Raw genomic sequence first — 13,132 nt, forward strand, 5'->3', positions numbered from 1 at the left:
TCAGAATCACTTGTTCCAGAAGCATAACTAAACTTCTTTTTCACGAGTCTTATGCTGACTGTCTAGTTATTCATGCTTCTTTTCAGCAACAGACGATCTGTGTTGGCTGTGTTTTCCTAATACTCTGAGGACATTTCTTTGGACCTGTTGAACTGTAAATGCTCACTTCTGGATGGAGCCCAGGACTATAGTATATTCTGACTTCTATGGGTCAGCTCCTGCTCATACTCATCAGAAAATCTGAGGCTTGGACTTTCCCACTCAATAACCTAAAGGAAGTCAAGGAACGCATGTTACCATTATTGCATTTTCACAGCTAATTTTATTCTTTTCCCCAAAGACTTCATATCATTCTGCACAATGCATAAGCAAATGAGTGAAGGATGAGACACCATGTACAAATCTCCATACCTTCATCCAGATTTGTTCCTTTAAAAGCCAGAAATGCACACAGCAGTAGCAAAGATTCTGCATGATGGATGTTGTGCTGAGACTAAAAGTGATTTGCAGGATGGATCAGAGCAGTTGGGAAAGAATCAGAAGCAAAAAGGATTCTTTACAGCAAGGCCCTTTTTTTTTTAAGGTATCATTTATATTAACATCAAGTAACCTATCAACTCAACATAGTATGATTTCTTATTAATAGAAGCCAATTATCCAATATATTCAGCTTATTTTCAGATGTGTTTTTTCTATGTGGGAATCTTAAACTGTTCTCCGCCCTGGTGATACGTGCATGAGGATGCTTAGATATACTGGAAGAAAGCTATCAGCTTTTTGTTGGAAAGACACAGAGATAAGAGTCTGAAGGCTGAAATAAGCCCTGTGAGACCAGGAAAAAGGACACAGAACAGAAGGGCTTTGGAAAGGTGACCTGTATACAGAAATTCGTATTTATCCAGGGTGTCAATCAGCTTCCAAAAAGTACAATCCAGGTATTTTCCCCACCACAAATGTGTGAAACCACTGTTGTTTTCATCGCTGCTGGTGAGTCAACAGGCACCTTCCAGGCTGGGAACATGAAGGTTCAGTACTTAAATGGCTGTCATTTAAATGAGATACAACAAACTCCTCTTATCAGTGTCCATGTATTTCTAGAGTACTGGTGTCCAGGCATCTGAATTATCTCCATGAGTATTGCTTTATTTCTATATCTAGCTCAGTTTCCATAAAACCCAGCTGTACTAATAATGCACTCTGTCTCCACAAGCAGGTACCAGTGCCAGTGGCCATCTACCTTCCTTATCATAGAAAGCTGTGCCCAAGGTGGCGGGGCTCAAAGGTACTGCTGTTTGGTGGTCCTTCAACCATAAGCCATGTCATACAGCAAAGGCCAGGCCTGATAACACCACACTTTGCACACGAAGCAGTGACAATACCTTCCTAGTTATTTGTGAAGCACCTCAATATGAAGAGCAGTGTTGCTGTCTCTCTTCATCCGCGAATGTGTAAAGGAAACGGCAGGAAAAAAAACCCACCAAAAAGCCCTGGTTCTGGTCTGGGGAATAATTTTTTCCAGTGTATCAGTACTTCAATTCCATAGACTGCACAACTCAGTGCCAAGTGCAGGAAAGGATGGTGTGAGCTTCAGGGCATCATTTCCATTGAAAGCCAAGTTCCAGGACTGGGGGAGAAGGAGGGCTTGTTTTCACTACAGCCAAGGAAACCCTGTGTATCTGTGATGCGTGCCTTGGCTGAGGGACAGGAGAACTAAGAAGACCACAGCAGTGTGTTTTCTACAGATGTCATCGGTTGGCCCAACCAACACGCTCCATCTGGGCTGACCTAAGGGCAAAGCACAGACTTAACAGCAATCACAAGTCTTAATTTACTCGTACTTATAAGGGCCATGGCAAACAACACAATAAAGCTAAATACTTATTTTTAAGATGGAATAAAAATTGTAAGAATTTTACAGGTTTTAAAAAGAAGGAAAAGGTCAAAAGCAAGTATTTAGCTAGTACATATTTAACAAACTGATTCGCATTACATTGTTTAGATGAAAAAATATATATGAAAAAAAGCTGTTACTGTCAGAAGCAGAGCTGATCTCTGGTCTGTCACAGCGCTACGCAATAACAAGTACCTAAGCAGAACAAAATAAATAATCCGCATGACAGTACTAGCTGGGGGAATTTGCCAGGTGGGTATTGGATACAAAAGAAAGGTCACTGGATTACAAATGATGTAGGTTGGTACTGCGTTCTTTCTGGATTTGGACAAATTTTGGCCAAAGGGGCTGCCATTCGCTGCTAACAAGACCCTCAGATGGTGCCACATCTGAAAAAATAATGACAGGAGGCTGGACAAATGGTGGTGTTTAGGATGTGCCATCCTGGTATTTCTGAGCAGGCCTATGAAAAAGCTGTTTGCTGCCCACCCTCTAACACTTGCACCCTAATCACCAGAACTTAAAAGTTCTTTTTGCAGGGTAATGTGATGAATTTTTTTATTTATTTATTATTCACATAATGGCTACTGAATTTCCATTTCAGGAAGGCTTTCCAGACTTCAAAAGATAACTGGTTTGAGGAATATAACTTGGACTGGTTGCCTTGCATGTACCATGGGCCTTTAATTTCTTCTGCTGTGGGGATGAGAAATGGAGGTGTATGCCTGGATTGTTGTTGTTAAGCATGTTCTGCACGGGTTTGCAGACCAAGGCAAAGTACTAAAATACACCCGGCATTAACTACGCAAAGCAATATAATCACTTTCATCCACAAACTGCTCTACTTACAACAACTTAATATACAACACCTAGTTTTATTTTACTAGTATAAGATTATTAATACTTGAGTTACATCAGAAGTCACTATGTCTTACACCATTGTAACTGAAAAATCCTTTACAAAGGACTCATTTTTCTCTCACATTTCTATTTCATCAACCTGTACATACAATGGATGTGCACAAGCAGGATCGCCTGCCTAAGGCACTGAACATAAAATAAATAAACAAATGACAAATATTATTTTATCTCTTTATTTTTTTCCCCAGAATATTTTAATATTGAAGCCCAAGTTGTTATTTTCAAGGGACAGGGAAAGGGAAAAGGAAAGGGAGAAGAGAGAAGTTACGAAGACAAATTATTTTATTTAATTTATGGTTTTGTGAATGGCCATTTCTGTAGGCAACAAAAGGTTGTTTTCTTAAAAAAAAATAATAAAACAAACAGCACCATTAAAGAAAGCATGATCCCTGAATTCTAAACAAAACACTGTCTCAAAACAAAAAAATTGCTAAAATGCTTGTTTCACCCAGTCACGTCTGGTGGGGTAACAAAGCAAAGTGTAACAGCATTGAACTGTAGCAATCCTGCTGAAACCAACTACACCCCCTTCTGAAGATTCAGAGAACCACTTTCTGAGCTTGTCCTGTGGGAATAATATTTTCTTTGGTAGAGGACTGAAGGAGGGTATTTACTTCACTGAATGCAGATAGAAAAAATATCTATGCACGTTAGGGATCTCCCCAATAAATCTGTATTTCCCATGCATGTTAGGTATGAGTGGATTTCACATTGCTGTTATACTGCAGGAGTAATACTGCCCTATAAAGGCATAGAATGGCTAATGTCAAACAGATGTAAACATTCAGAATACTGACAAAAATAATACATACACACAAAAAACCCTGTACTGAAAATGTGAATCGAGTTAAGTTTCCGTAAAGCAGAAAAAATATTTTACAGCAGTACAAGAGAATTATGGCAACAAAGTAAAGCACTTTTCTTGTAACATTCATGAACAGTACAAATACAACAAAGTTATTCTACGGACTAAATTATTCTTTAACTATCAAATATAGTACAAAGCGAAATATTATGTGCTATAAAAGAAGCAGCTCCTTAAATTAGACTAAAAAAATGCTTTTTTTTTCTTTTCGTTGGTTTTACAGTGACAAAGCATGATGACAGAAGACAACAGGATTTCATAGATTCAGAAACATTCAGCTACACAGGTCCATGATAAATCCACTGAATATTTTGTTGCTTTCCCCCCCAGTGTTCTGCAGAGCCACGGAAGACGAACCGCTGTGCTGCTGCCAGGGGACTGCAGAAGTCATTCAGTGTTCAGAGCAGGGCCGTTCACGTGTGTCAGCTAAAATGATCCCTTTCGGTGACATTTCTCAGCTCATCTTGAGTGTTTATCCTGGTACTTCACCACACTTGGAGAAACTGCTAAACCAGAGGCTACAATAACGACTCTGAAATTGTGCGTGTGTTTACAAGGGGAAGGGGTGCAGCATAAGGTAATTTTACTTCAGAAATTGCATTATAAAGCACCATATGCACCAGCTTAAAAACTGTGCAAGGAATTGCAGGGCCCTGAAAAACCATCTGCACGTTCTGTAGCTTACCCTGACAACATGCACCACCCTCAAGAAGAAAGTCTATAGTACAGAGAATATACCTTTTGCTTTATGGCTCAACCTTTATTTTTGTCTTTTAAATGCTATTTCATGTACTAGACCTCAGCAGATAAAATGGTAATAGGGAGCATCCAATTCACCATTTCTTAATTATTTTTTTAAAACATTTTTTCAAGGGGAGTTTCTGCTTGGAAATTAGTTCAGAACAGAAACACACAAACACACACACTGCAAATGCCCTAACATAATCTGCATATCTCACAGGTATGCAATTAAAACAATAAAGAGGGAGGAAAGAAAAAAAAGAGTGTTTCTCCCTCTCACCCAAAAGTGCTGCTCCAGGGGTAGGAGTCGGGGAACAATTTTGGAGATTATAAAAAAAAAAAAAAAAAAAAAAGGTAAATTATAATTATATATGCTGGACATTGGGACACATACGTACGTACACGCAAACACAGAGCAGTGTGTTCTTAATTAATTCTTTCACCACTTTTCAGTGCATAAACTATTAACACCCCATGGTGCAAACTGCACGGTCATTAGAAAACACAATGACATTGGGCCTGAAACCTGAATAATTAAACAACAGAAAAAGTAATTCAAAATTAACCTCTAAAAGTGATTGTGTTCTTATTGAAGACCAAGGATCATTCTCCCCCAAGCATTTGTGTGATACCAGAATCCAAGTAAGGTTTTCAGTCATACTAGGATTCAGTCAGGCTCCTGTATCACCGCAGTTGCTTTTGAGTATTTTAATACCCTGAAACTATAACCTGTAACAACATTTCATGACTGTTGCTAACTAATTAGTCAAATTTATTCCTGGTGCAACTCCAATGACTCAAGCATGAAAGGAGTGGAAATGTACTATGGAAGAGTTTGGTCAGTTGTGTAATATAACATAGCACCATCCAGTCTAACACCATTTAAAATAGCATTTTATCATGGCCTCACGCATGCAAGTTGCAATCCTGACACAAAAATGACAGTATGACATGAATGAGTTACCTACCACATTAGTCATGCTCTTATCCTTCGAACAAAGTAAAACTATTTTGTGGCCGGAATTTATTTCTGTATTATGTCAGTCAATACAAGTAGTATTTCAAGATGCAAGTACAAACAAATATTGGCTTATGTGCTGTGGACAGGAAAACCTGAGCTAGAAATACGGATTCCCAGCAGGCTTATATAAACATAGGTTATTAGAAGTCTAAGACTGGTCGCTCTCTTTATTTTAAATAGAAGCATACTACCTCTACCAAGTATAAATACGATGCAATACAATTCTGATACAAAGGCTCCTCAAATATGAATTTGATATGCAGTAATCGACTGCACTCATGCTTACTCACGAGCATTTTCCAGTCACTGTTTTGCCAGCAGCTGGCATAGCACTAGATGCTAATTTTACGTTGTTACCTCAGGTTTTTGCTCGGAGGGTTTATTTTCCTACCAGAAGTCCTGAAAGTGCTGAGAAGCCATTTCTTAACTCACATGTGATATTAAGGAGCACTTTTGTATAGAAAAAATATATTATTGTATCAGCAACAAATTTGTTAGTGTAATTATAAATGGCCTTTGTACCACACAGTGTCAAAAATAATATCGATATGTTGCTAATTACAATAAAAGAGAACATCAAGGTGCACCATAGAGCTTCCTGTGACAGGAATGTGTTGTAGATATTCCAGCTTACTTTTAAGACAATAAATGGCATTTATCATGTTTGTGAAAATGGTCCCACAAAAAAATAAATGTGGTTCCTCCATTCAGTAGAACCTCACTAATATTTACCCATGTCAGGGAGACTGGTTACAATTTATGAATAAGTATGCAAACAAAGATCATATAAAAAAAGTATAGTGTAAAATGTAGCATACTTTTTATTTCCTAAATGTAGCTCCATCATTCACATTAATATTTCAGAATGCAACAATAAATGCATCACAAAATTCAAGCAGTATTACATCTCACAACATTCTTACTACATTGCTCTCTGAAAATCGTGGAAGGAAAATCAGTTTTCTTGAGCAGACCGTAAGGTCTTTGGATTAGTGAGGTTCTACTGTAATGGTAAAAATAACATTTCTCTCTCATGCTGACATTTGGACAGACCTAACCACATACTGGCAGATGGATGACTTGCACTCCACATTTTGTGTTCTTGAAGTGGGAGTAAAAAAACCCAAGGTATTTTCATCTCCCCAGCAACTGCATGTGCTTTATCCCTTTATAATATTTTCCTTTTAGGTGAATAGGGTCCCAAAACTATCTTTTTTCTTCTCTGCTGTTATGGTGGCTAACGCATCTGGAATGCAGCTATAGTCCTGAATGTAAATACAGTACTGGATAAATACTGAAGGTTACTTTAAAGATGCAGTATCCCTTTTAAAACTGAATTTTTGCTTCCAGATTTCTGAAAGGTAGAGTAAGGGGTCTGAATTCCTTTGAGATTAAAAAGTCAGTGTTGTAAGTAATTCTAAGAGTTACTTTAAATGGCAAAACTCTGAGATGTTGTTTAAATACAGTAACTTACATGACAGGAAAAACAACTGATAATCTAATATTCAAGCAATAAGCAATTAGAATCTTTTCTTCTTCATTTGTCATAAGAACACATCATTTTTAGGCCACAGAAAGGCTAAAACATTCAGAACCTATTACGTAAGTCTGACCCTGCAGATATATATATACATAGATATATATATTTGGGACTGACAATCTAGTGGGCAGATTACAGAGACAAATACAAATAAAGAAAATTTGAGTGGGAAACAGGAAGAGAGAACAGGTTTCTAATCCCCAGTAGAGAAGTTACTTTCTCCAGACTCTACTGAACCCAATGTGATTCCAGTGTTGGTCCCACAACCTATCACATATACAGATCTTTCTCAGGGAATCAACTAGAAGAGCTGAGTAAAATTTGAGTTCCATAGTCCCTGGCAGGCATGTAAGGAAACTCCTCTAATAAACTAAATACCTCTTTTTTTTTTTTTTTCTTTCTTTTTTTTTTTTTTCCTAGGTGAAGTGACAATATTTCAGCCCTAGATAATGAAAGTCAATCGAAGAAAACAATCCTATCAGTAGAAAAACTGCAAACTGATTTAGAAGCTACAATGGCCGATATCCCACACCTCAACACTACCCCACTCAAAACAGTCACTATTCAGTGTGTTACTCATTCTGCATAGTTACTCCACTTTTTGCAGAGTTATTTATCTACCGATCTTTAACCTGCAGTTTGTTTCAACTATCAAAAAGTGGAGAAAAAATGTGCTGCACTTTGTGCAAATAAATAGAAGCTACGAATGACATGCATTAATGCCTTTTTTTTTAGCACTGCAAGAGAGCTCATAGGAGCTTCAGTAACAAGGTTATCTTTTGAAACTACTTCTACAGATTTCCTCTTCTTCCCAGAAAATGGCACTCAGGCAGGAATAACTAAAGCATGTGGAAGAAAAAAACCCCAACAATTAAAAAAAAATAATCAATCAACTAATTGCAAACCATTAGTGGCCTACACTGTTCCAATTTCTCCGTTCTTTTGTCCTGAGCTCCCATGCTGATAAGGGATACTGCATCTTTGATTCAGTTCCTACCGTACAACCAGACAAGCTACACACAGTTTGGAAGGCCCTATGCAGTCATCATGACAGAAGGCTCCGCAGCCTTTGCACACGATCATGGCTTTCAGCCTGCAAGAGCATTTCAGTTCCAGTTCATCGGCATTGCTACTGTCAGCAAATTTCTGAACCGGGATCTGCACGTTCTGGTTAGACAGGCCTGTGGCAGCATTTGAGCCACTTCCTAGAATCCCAATCGATTTCTCAATTGCAGATGCCGCCCTTTTGAAACTTGTGCTACCAAAGTGTATTGTTGGATAATTTCCACAGAGCTGCTGCTGTTGCTGCTGCTGCTGCTGCTGCTGCTGCTGCTGCGGGTGCTGCACCTGTACTTTCTGAGCAGCGAGCTGGGTAAAAGGCTTCTGTGGCTCAGGGAGTAAATAGGAAGAGAAATCTGCATTTTTTAATGCAAATGCTTTTAACTGTTCTTTCACGTCATTCTGATCATAGGAAGCTTGTTTCATGCCCAGTTCGCAGCTGCTGCTTAAACCTTCCTCAAAAGAAATAGGTTCCGATTTTATATTGCTACAGATGCTTGCTGGCTGAGGCCAACTAAGTCTTTTAGTGGTTTCCATAGTAACTGTAGGTTGTTTTTGATCAGAGGGGACTTCTGCATTTGGGTGAGGCGGGGGAGGGGGCGGCAGGGGCAGAGGAGGAGGGGGGGGATGCACTAACGTTTTAGTCTGCAGAGTCTGAGAGGCACTGGCAATGTCATCACCTTCCTTAATTTGAATATTAGGGGAAAACACACTTCCTAGCCTCAGCTGGTGAGCTGCTGTAGAAGAAATATTCACGTCTCCCAAGCCCTTCTGTTCCAGGTGTCTGCTAAAAGCAAATGCGCTGCAGCCAGGTGGGCCTTTTGAAGTAGTTTGCAACAAAGCTGCTGTAGGAATGGGGCCTCTTGCAGCCATGGACATTTGGTAAAAATGCTGTCTATGTGAGGTACTAGCTTCTGCATGAAAGCTGCCATTTTTATCAACATGAAATAAGCTCTGCTGGAAACTGCATGAAGGCAACGGCCTCTTCTGCTGCTTGATCTCTGGGCTGTGAGCGATCCGGCTCTGAATGGCATGTTTGTTCAGCCACTCCTGCTTAAATAGCTGGCCATGCCCTAGCTGATTCATGCTGGAACTAATTACACAAGGAGCCACTTTAACATCTGTGTCCATTGACACCTTCCCAGGTTCACATTTAATTTGAGCATGTTCCCCTACAGTCCTGGCCATCCTCTTTTTCGGATGGTTTTCACGCCTTCGGATTTGTAGCGGGGCTATGCTGCCTGCTGTAAATCCTTTACCATCTGGATTAGGAGAGCTGGAAGGACGTTCAACAATATTTCTCTCGGACACTGCTGTTTTACATACTGAGGTAGTTTGCAAAGGCAAGGGAAGCCTGTTAATTTCTAGTTTGGCTCCTGATCTGGGCTGCGGCAGCACTTTCTCTAAAGGCAGATTGCCTTGCAGTAACTGTGTCACCAAAGGATTGTTGGCCTCCACTGACGACAAGCGACAGCCAGGGCCTCCGGCACTGGTGACTCTCTTTAGGGTTTCTGTTGTCAGGGACAGGGAGTCTTCCATGGAGTCCGCGATGGATGTCTTGGAGGTCTGTGGTGGCTGTGCACTCGTGGCTATTTCTGCAGTCTGGGCAGGCATTTCAGGTCCTGTAAAATCCTCGGTGTCCATCCTGAAGCACTTGTCAGACTCATTAGCTTCCGATTTAAGAGGAACAGCAATGCTCGTCAGAAGACTCCTGGATTGCAGCTCTGACATTTGTGTGTAACTGGAAGGTTCGGTTTTGACATTTTTTAAGCAGTTTTGCTCTGCATATTCCTTATGCTTACCGGCGTTAAGATGGCTGACCACTGGCTGGTCTGTACTCATTGCCTCTTCATCATGCCAACAGATTCTATTGTTAGCGCTATACTGACTGGCACAGGCAGCATCTGCCTCATTTTTCAGTGCTGAAGGACCTCTTAATTGCTCAGTAAAACCTTGGCTGGGAGTAACCACCTCAATTAATTTGTCTTGAGGAGCAAGAGGCACTTCTCGAAGACTTGAACAACCTGCCTGCAAGTTCTTGCTGTCTTGCTTTGCTGTAATGGTGATAAAGCTGGAACTGTGCTCAAGGCTTTCATTGGAGACCACTTCAGGCCTGCTTATGACAGACACCTGAGGACAGGCTATACTTTGTAAGGCAGCTTCTGTCCTTACAGGTCTGCTCTGCAGGTCAATGCTGTTCTCTGCATTTTCAATAGAAGAAGAAAGTGACAGACTGGAATTCAGATTTGTAGTGTGGTCAACAATGACTTTGCAAGGAATAGACCTATTCATGGCAGTTTGTGTAAAGCTCACTGGCTGAGATTTACCAGAGAGATCCAGTCGGTTTCGTGCTCCAGAGCTTTTTTCTAAGAGATCGGCATTTAATTTAGTAGTATTATCATAAGAGCTTATTGTCACCATGTTACCAGTAAACATTGAAATGGGTGGCCTTGCAACAGCATCTGCTACTGCAAGGGCCTCACTGCAACTTAAAGCTGACCTAACAGTAGTGTGAATGGAGACAGTGCTTTGTTCGTTACACCCAGTTATGGCTATCTTATCAGAAGAAAATCTGTTGGTAGTCCCCACCGGGGGAATCAGTACAGAACTACCAGAGAGATGATTTGGCAAGTTATTTGCAATAGATGAAGCTGGCACAGTGGCATAATGACTGGAGACTGTGTTATTCGCATTGTTACTTGGTATCGGCAACCTTTTGTCATCGATGGCATTTGGTAAGACTGTACTGTCTATGGAGACTGGTACATTACTGTTATCAATACATTTTGGTCCAATGGTTATGCATGGAGTATCAGCCCCTTGGATGGTTTTCAGCATATTTATATTACAAGCTGAAACTGCTGTGTTTGCACTGTCAACAGACATTAAAACAGAGGATTTATCAACAGAACTTGCAAAAGAAAGTTCTTTAATTGCTCCAGACATAGCAGTGCTGCAAACAGACACAGAGACTGAACTTTTATTATAAAGCACTGGCACACCGTTACTTTCAGTAGAGGTAGATGAAATAATTTTCTCACACAATTGTGGCATAGGTATACTTTCATCAGAACTGTGCACAGATATCTCAGTAGCAGTTTCTGGTAATGTAGCTGTGTTAAGTGACTGCTGCAATAAAGTCGTAGTCTCACGGTGATGAGCAGACTTGTTGCTAGGGGACCTGCAGTTAGGATTAACTATAATGACACCAGTAGAACCTTCAATCTTTGTGTCAGCAGAAGTTGGTATCTCCAGCGATGAGGTACTTTCCTTTGAGCTGAACTGCGACTTTGGTTCTTTATTAGTCTGCAGTAAATGAGCTCTGGCTTGATGCTTTGCAAAGAGCTTGGCTTTTGTTTGCTCCTTGATGTGTGCCAGTGTTCTTGTCTTCCCACCTTCGCATGGGGTCCCCATTGCTCCAGAGACAATGCTCGCAGCTGCTGCCACGGCTGCTGCAGCTGCAGCTTCTCTTTGGGCTCTTGCTTGCTGAGCTCTTGCTTTGATATCTGCAAGAGTTCTAGCCCCAGTGTTTCTCCCACTGCTGACCGATGTACTTGGGGAAACTCGAGGTTCTGGTTTAGAAACAGGCTGGCTCTTGATGATAAAAGGTGGTCCAATTTTTGAAAGCTGAATCTGAAGGAAAAAATAAACACCAGTAATTTTAATGAGATCATCAACTTGCTAAAATCACCAGCTATCTCTTAAAGGGTCAGAAAAATGAAATGAAGTGAATTACTGCTCAGTGCAGCTGGACAGAAAAATGCTAATAATTAATGATATTTACACTTCGGTATTTTATCATCCTCCAGCATGAATAACTGACACCTGTACTAGCCTACTCACGCTGATCCTTCTGACAGGAAGAAAGATCGAACTGGATGACAACATGATGCTTATCTGATATAATTTGTCAGACCTGTTTTACATGCAGTGTATCTAACCAAGAAGAACAACAAGCCTAGTGCAGTGACACCGGAAAAGAGCCTACAACTAAAGAGAAATGCTACAAATGTGTGAAAAGATAACAACGATCATGTAGTCTCTGGTCTCCAATGACTAAGCCATAGGAACAGCCTGTCTTTCGCTTATATACCATATAACAACCTTGCCTTTAGATAGGACATAGCAGTGTCTCCAGTGAGCCTGTTTTTCATGTTACACCACAAAGCACTTTAGAGTAATGGTATAAAAGAAGTGAACCACCAAACAATATGCCTTTCCCTTCCTCACTTACAATTCCAAGAGACTCACTTTAGTACATCACTGGGATACCTTCTGTACTACTGCATTTCAAAAATGAAATCCTCAAACCTATAAATATTAAAAATGCAAATTTTAAAGGTTTAAATACCTAAAAATTTCAGCAAAATAGTAACTTCTAAAATTGCTGGGATTACTATTATGTTTCCAATTAGGCATATCTGTTTTCAGGATTAGAGATTAAGAGTCCTGGGACCACTTTATAACTCATACAGTCTCTCAGAATACCCAGAGGTTGGCAAAAAACATTCGAGTTTCTAATGGGCCTATGTTTACTGGCTGTTCACACTAACAGGACTTGGTGATTAATGCTGCAACTTCTCTTCTGAAAGGACCTGAGAAGAAAATCAGGTAGTATTTGTAGAAAAAGTTGTCATAAGGTATGATGGGAACGACAGGAGAACTGGGATTCTTTTTCCTATTTTAATTACAAAGGATAGGGATTTGTTGGTGAGATGACCCAAGAGCCAAATATTTGCTACACAAAAACCATACTAGAATTGATTGCCCAAAATTAAATGCTTGCCATTTTTTCAGTATTCTCATTCACTGGCTGGAGGTTTCAGGAAGACTCAATTCTTAAGACTAGGCAAGACTGACAGAATCTGATTTTCCGTAAGAGATCAGTGGAAATCAGTATTAAGATGGTACTGTGAGATATAACCATTTATATAACCATACACCTTTATGCTGGTCTGAAGGGCTGGAATACTTCACTTTTCCTAGCAGTTAAATTTTTGGCTTATAAATAAACACTAAATAAACACTTTTGCCTAATATTATTAGGCTTTAACATTTATGTGAACATATTTTAAAGAATATCACAAACTCACA

The 13,132-nt window shown here is 39.9% G+C and overlaps 1 protein-coding gene across 4 annotated transcripts in view; it reads right to left on the reverse strand.

Annotated features, from left to right (window-relative positions):
• Window positions 1–501: 501 nt before the first annotated feature.
• The window catches only part of ASXL3 (ASXL transcriptional regulator 3), a 135,815-nt gene continuing 123,184 nt past the window's right edge, over window positions 502–13,132 (reverse strand). For all 4 annotated transcript variants that reach the window (XM_080381520.1, XM_080381522.1, XM_080381521.1 and 1 more), the window contains one exon: window positions 502–11,671. In XM_080381520.1, the coding sequence (XP_080237646.1) occupies window positions 7,973–11,671 (3,699 nt within the window). In that variant the 3' untranslated portion in view covers window positions 502–7,972. The remainder of the gene's footprint in view (window positions 11,672–13,132) is intronic.

Source organism: Falco punctatus (assembly GCF_963210335.1).
Source record: "Falco punctatus genome assembly, chromosome: 3".
NCBI classification, from domain to species: domain Eukaryota; kingdom Metazoa; phylum Chordata; class Aves; order Falconiformes; family Falconidae; genus Falco; species Falco punctatus.